The 4,608-nt window shown below is 45.8% G+C and overlaps 1 protein-coding gene across 1 annotated transcript; it reads right to left on the reverse strand.

Moving 5' to 3' along the window:
* Positions 1-152: 152 nt before the first annotated feature.
* On the reverse strand, positions 153-1,941 carry foxd3 (forkhead box D3). Its single transcript, XM_066692386.1, has one exon. The coding sequence runs from the start codon at positions 1,715-1,717 to the stop codon at positions 593-595; it is 1,125 nt and encodes a 374-aa protein (XP_066548483.1). The 5' UTR covers positions 1,718-1,941; the 3' UTR covers positions 153-592.
* Positions 1,942-4,608: the final 2,667 nt, after the last annotated feature.

Genomic DNA, 4,608 nt, shown 5'->3' on the forward strand with positions numbered 1-4,608 from the left:
ATCTTACACAAATATTCAACTATATATACAATTACGTACAATATTTGTTGTTCGTTTTTAAATTGAAGACGGTATTTATTTACAACGATGCGTCTTTTGAAATATGAAATATCCAATCGTCTGATTTAAATGGAGAAAACATACATTATGCATTTAATTTTTTTCATATTTATTAACAAAGTAATCCAGTGTACAACACAATAGAGCTTCATAGAATACATGTATTTCAATTCTTATAAACAGACCTTTTCAACATAGAATACGAACAGTTCTTCTTTAATTATAATTATTTTTCGTATTTAAAAAAACAATAAAACAAACGTATTTATAATGTCAGTTATGACTACTGGCAGTGAGCTTCCAACCACAGGAAAAATAAGGAAAGCTCAGGAACTACAACTGTCATACAGTTCAAATAAAACAATTAGAAAAAAACAAACAAGTAAATCGTTTGTACAAATATTTACAAATGTTACCTGTACAGAAAGCATTCCTTTTTGTGTGTTTTTACTTGGGACAGTTTTTGGAGACAAGGTCCAGTGCTGCTTGAACGATACAGTCCTTTTTTTACATTATATAAAAAAATAAGCTCTCACGGAGAAGGCCACTTGGACACCCCTGCGGTGGACACTGTGGGTAGGAACTGTCCAGACAGTATATTTGTCGGCACACTGAGAATCGGTGCAATAGCAGCTGACGTCCTGGTCAGGGACAGGGGCTGGGCGCCCAGCAAGGCCGACTGGACAGTCACCGGGGGCCGGAGGAAAGTCTGCGCGCTGGAGGACGCGCTGGACACCCCGATGATGTTCTCTATGCTGAAGGAGGGTCTGCTGGACGGCTCGGACTTGATCATGGACGCCGTGCTCAGGCTGCTCAGCTGCAGCTGGAGGCTGGGGCTGATCTGGGCATTGAAGGCTTTCCTGTTGAGCTCGGCCGAGGGCAGGAGGGGCACGGTCGGGGGCAGCATGGGACCCACCGGGGGGATGTAGGGGTACTGCAAAGCCGCCGGGTGCGAGGAGTAGGCGGCCGGGTGGATGCCATAGTGCCGGCCGTAGGGGCTCCCCAGGCTGTACGCCCCGAAGCTCTGCATCATCAGGGCGGTCTGCTCTCGGAGGACGTCGGGCTGGTGCCGCTTGAACCTCTTGCGTCTCCTGAGGAAGCTGCCGTTGTCGAACATGTCCTCCGACTGGGGGTCCAGGGTCCAGTAGTTGCCCTTGCCCGGGTTGCCCGGCTCCCGGGGGATCTTGACGAAGCAGTCGTTGAGGGACAGGTTGTGGCGGATGGAGTTCTGCCAGGCGGGGAACTTCTCCCGGTAGTAGGGGAAGCGGTTGCTGATGAACTCGCAGATGCCGCTGAGGGTGAGCTTCTTCTGCGGGCTCTGCAGGATGGCCATGGTGATCAGGGCGATGTAGGAGTACGGCGGCTTGACCAGGCTGTTCTTGGGCTTGCTCTGCGCGGGGGCGGCCGCGCTGTCCTGCCCGGCCCCGGGGCTCTCCCCCTCGGCCGCCGCCTCGCAGGGGCTCCCGGGCGGCAGCTCCTTGACCCCGCCGAGCTCGCCCCCGTCCTCGCCGCGGTCCTGGGCGCCCGGGCTGTCGCAGTCGCTGTCCCCGTCCATGGCCTCGTCGCCTTCCCCCACCACGTCGATGTCCACGTCCTCGGCGGTGAGCACCGTCTGCCCGGACATGTCGTGGGCTCGGCTGCCTCCAGACAGGGTCATCACCGCGGGCCGGAGCGGAGAGCCAGCAGAGGTGAGTGCGCTGCGGGCAGAGGGGGCGTCCAGCAGCTCTCGGTGCGGGTCAGGCGGGCCTGCCAGGGACGCTGCAAACTTTTGCACAGTGTTTCTCCAGCCGTGACAGCGCCTGAAGTTTCTCCCAGCCCCGTCAGACGGTATCCACCCGGTTAGTGCTCTCGCAGGGGGCAGTACAGATGACACATGCTGGTGCGGCCGGTTTGAGGACTGTCTGATAGATTACTTTTCTCTTAGAGATATACTATCTGTCCATCACGTGTTCGCCTGACGTCAGACGCGCCCCCCGCAAACCCACGCACACTGGAGTTGTTCCGTGGATTTGTCAACAAAGCGGGACAACAGTCGGACTGCTGGGCTCGGCTGCCACTGCAACCCCGGCTGCATCCGTCCGTCAGGGGCCACAGCAGAGGGGTGGGGGTGGGGGGGGATTGCAATTGACCTGCATGATTGAAATCGTCATATCTGCTCTGCATTAATCCGGCTGCTCTTAAACCAATCTTAACTTTGCTTAAACTCATTGTGATGAAAGCTGCTGAGTGAAAACGTCTACAGCTAAGTTACTTGATTGAATCTGTCTTTTTAAACTAGGTCGTTTTCAGTAAATAGTGCATGCAATTTAGTTTATAATAATGTACGAAAACGTGTGAATACAATAGAACTCGTTGCCTTATTTTATTTTATGCCTTACAGTTTAGTTTAATTGACAGTGTTTCACGATCATTAAATAAAACGTGTGAAGCTATCAGATTGAAGATTTTCCGTTTGCGGAAAATAATCACAGTCCTATACATTTATTTCCACACACGCACACACACACACACACACACACACACACACATATATATATATACAAACACATATGCAAATAAATTTGTATTCCAAGTGAACTTGAACACCCAGGGGAGAATGGGAGCTTATTGATTAATGTATTAGATTCGATGTGAGAAAAGGCTGTGAATTAATGGGGGACGGGGGACGTGCGATAACAATGGGAAACTCTAAATAAAGGACTCTTAACGGGTTCTGCAGAGGTGTTAACGACCTCATCATTGCAAGTGTTAGCATATGAAAAAGTAGGAAATGAGAGAGTGGGCGAATGTAAAGGCTCTATTCACGACCATTAAGGTAAGCCGCGTCTAAAAGGATGCAAAAACCTATATACAGGTCTTTACATTTCCTGCGTTTAAAATCACTATCGCGGGAGGGACATAGCACTAAGCAACACACCAGCATCAATATATTATACCTATATGCACCAGCATTAAAACGAATCGATTTTATTCGTAACATGCATAACTTCTCATTTAAAATAAACTTGTGGGACAAAAGTTAATACCCTTTATTAATTCGCTCCCCCAAATATACATACAATAAAACGTTTTTAAAACAGTACATAGATGATCCACGCCGAAGCAAAAACTCCAGTGACTGGTATACTGTTTTATTTGTGTGCAGACTGCAGAAGAAGGAACCGAAGACTTTAAATTCGTTATCTGTGTGCCACTAGCAATATAACTTCCTATTGATTCGGTCTGCAAGTCTCCTCCTGCCGTAATGAAAATATCTTTAATTGACAACAGAATCAATTATTCTTACCACCCCTCTATTAGGACTAACAAAAATGTGTAAATGACTTGACGATGGGAACTGAGCAGCAGTTAACCGTGACAAGGCTTATTCCGACCAAATCTACTCCATTGACAAGCAAAGCAGCTACCGCAGCACATTGTGGTCGGGCTGCAAGGATTCCCCTTCTTTAAATAACTTGGAGGCATAATAACTGCTCGCAATTTGCACTGTTTGATCTGGGGCATGGTCCGACTAATTGCTTAACCAATTACCTATTTTAATATAGATGTATATATTAAATAGCATAACATGAATTAAAATAATTAGGCCTATAATAAAACTTAATGCATGGTTTATTATTATTATTATTATTACTACTACTATTATTACTACTATTATTGTTATTATATTTGTTGTCGTTTAAACGAAAAGCGTAGAAAGTCTTTGAAACTGAATTGTAGAGGCTGTCGAAAATTACAAATAATACCTCCTATGTTTCAATTTGCATTTCTTATTTAATTCACGATGGAACAAATCAATAACGATGTGGTAAAACGTGTAGACCAGACGAAAGAAAACCTTTTAATTACCAGCCAATAACCCGTAATGAATATAAAATGATATGTAATAAATAGCCCATCTGTCAAAGAGGGAACAAACACTATTTGGACAGCTAGAGATTGTGCGTCAGTTATTTCAAATAAGCGGGGTATGTTTACCCCTGTGTTAGTCAAACTATATGCCATGCTATGTGTGTATATTTAGGCTGCGTCGGAGGATAATCGGGTGCATTGTGCGAAGTTACACGCGTTTAATTAAAATTTTGTTTCTATTAATTAGATACAGTTAAAATAAAGTGCCAATTAAGCAGCGCGCCTTCCTGTGCGCCGCGTTGTGTTCGGATGGGATTGAGCTAATATTGGGATATCATCTGAAAGCACCCCCTCCTCCTCAGAAACAGCTCTTCCTCACAGTGCAAAGGGAAAAGAGGAACACAACTGTGACTCCGGATCTCTTTGATGAATAAAAAGTCAGATTAATTAAATCATATCGTTAATAATGGCGCTGGAGTGAAAAGGAGCGTTTCCCCCCGATTAGCTGTGTATGGCGCTAATCTGGCTCTCGGGCTGCGGACCATCTGACCCGTGTGATCCCTTATCAATACCGGCTACTTAGCAGATGAAATCGGTGTATTTCAGCGAAACCCAACATTTATTTTAACAGCTCGTTTGCTTGTTTAGCTTTATCTGATTCTTGCATTTGATAACAATAATATGCATCATCATTAT

This window comes from Amia ocellicauda, chromosome 19 (genome assembly GCF_036373705.1).
Source record: "Amia ocellicauda isolate fAmiCal2 chromosome 19, fAmiCal2.hap1, whole genome shotgun sequence".
In the NCBI taxonomy this organism is placed as follows: Eukaryota; Metazoa; Chordata; class Actinopteri; order Amiiformes; family Amiidae; genus Amia; species Amia ocellicauda.

Coding starts and splice junctions, on each gene's coding strand:
- foxd3 (XM_066692386.1), bottom strand. CDS start 1,717: ATGACCCTGTCTGGAGGCAGCCGAGCCCACGACATGTCCGGGCAGACG.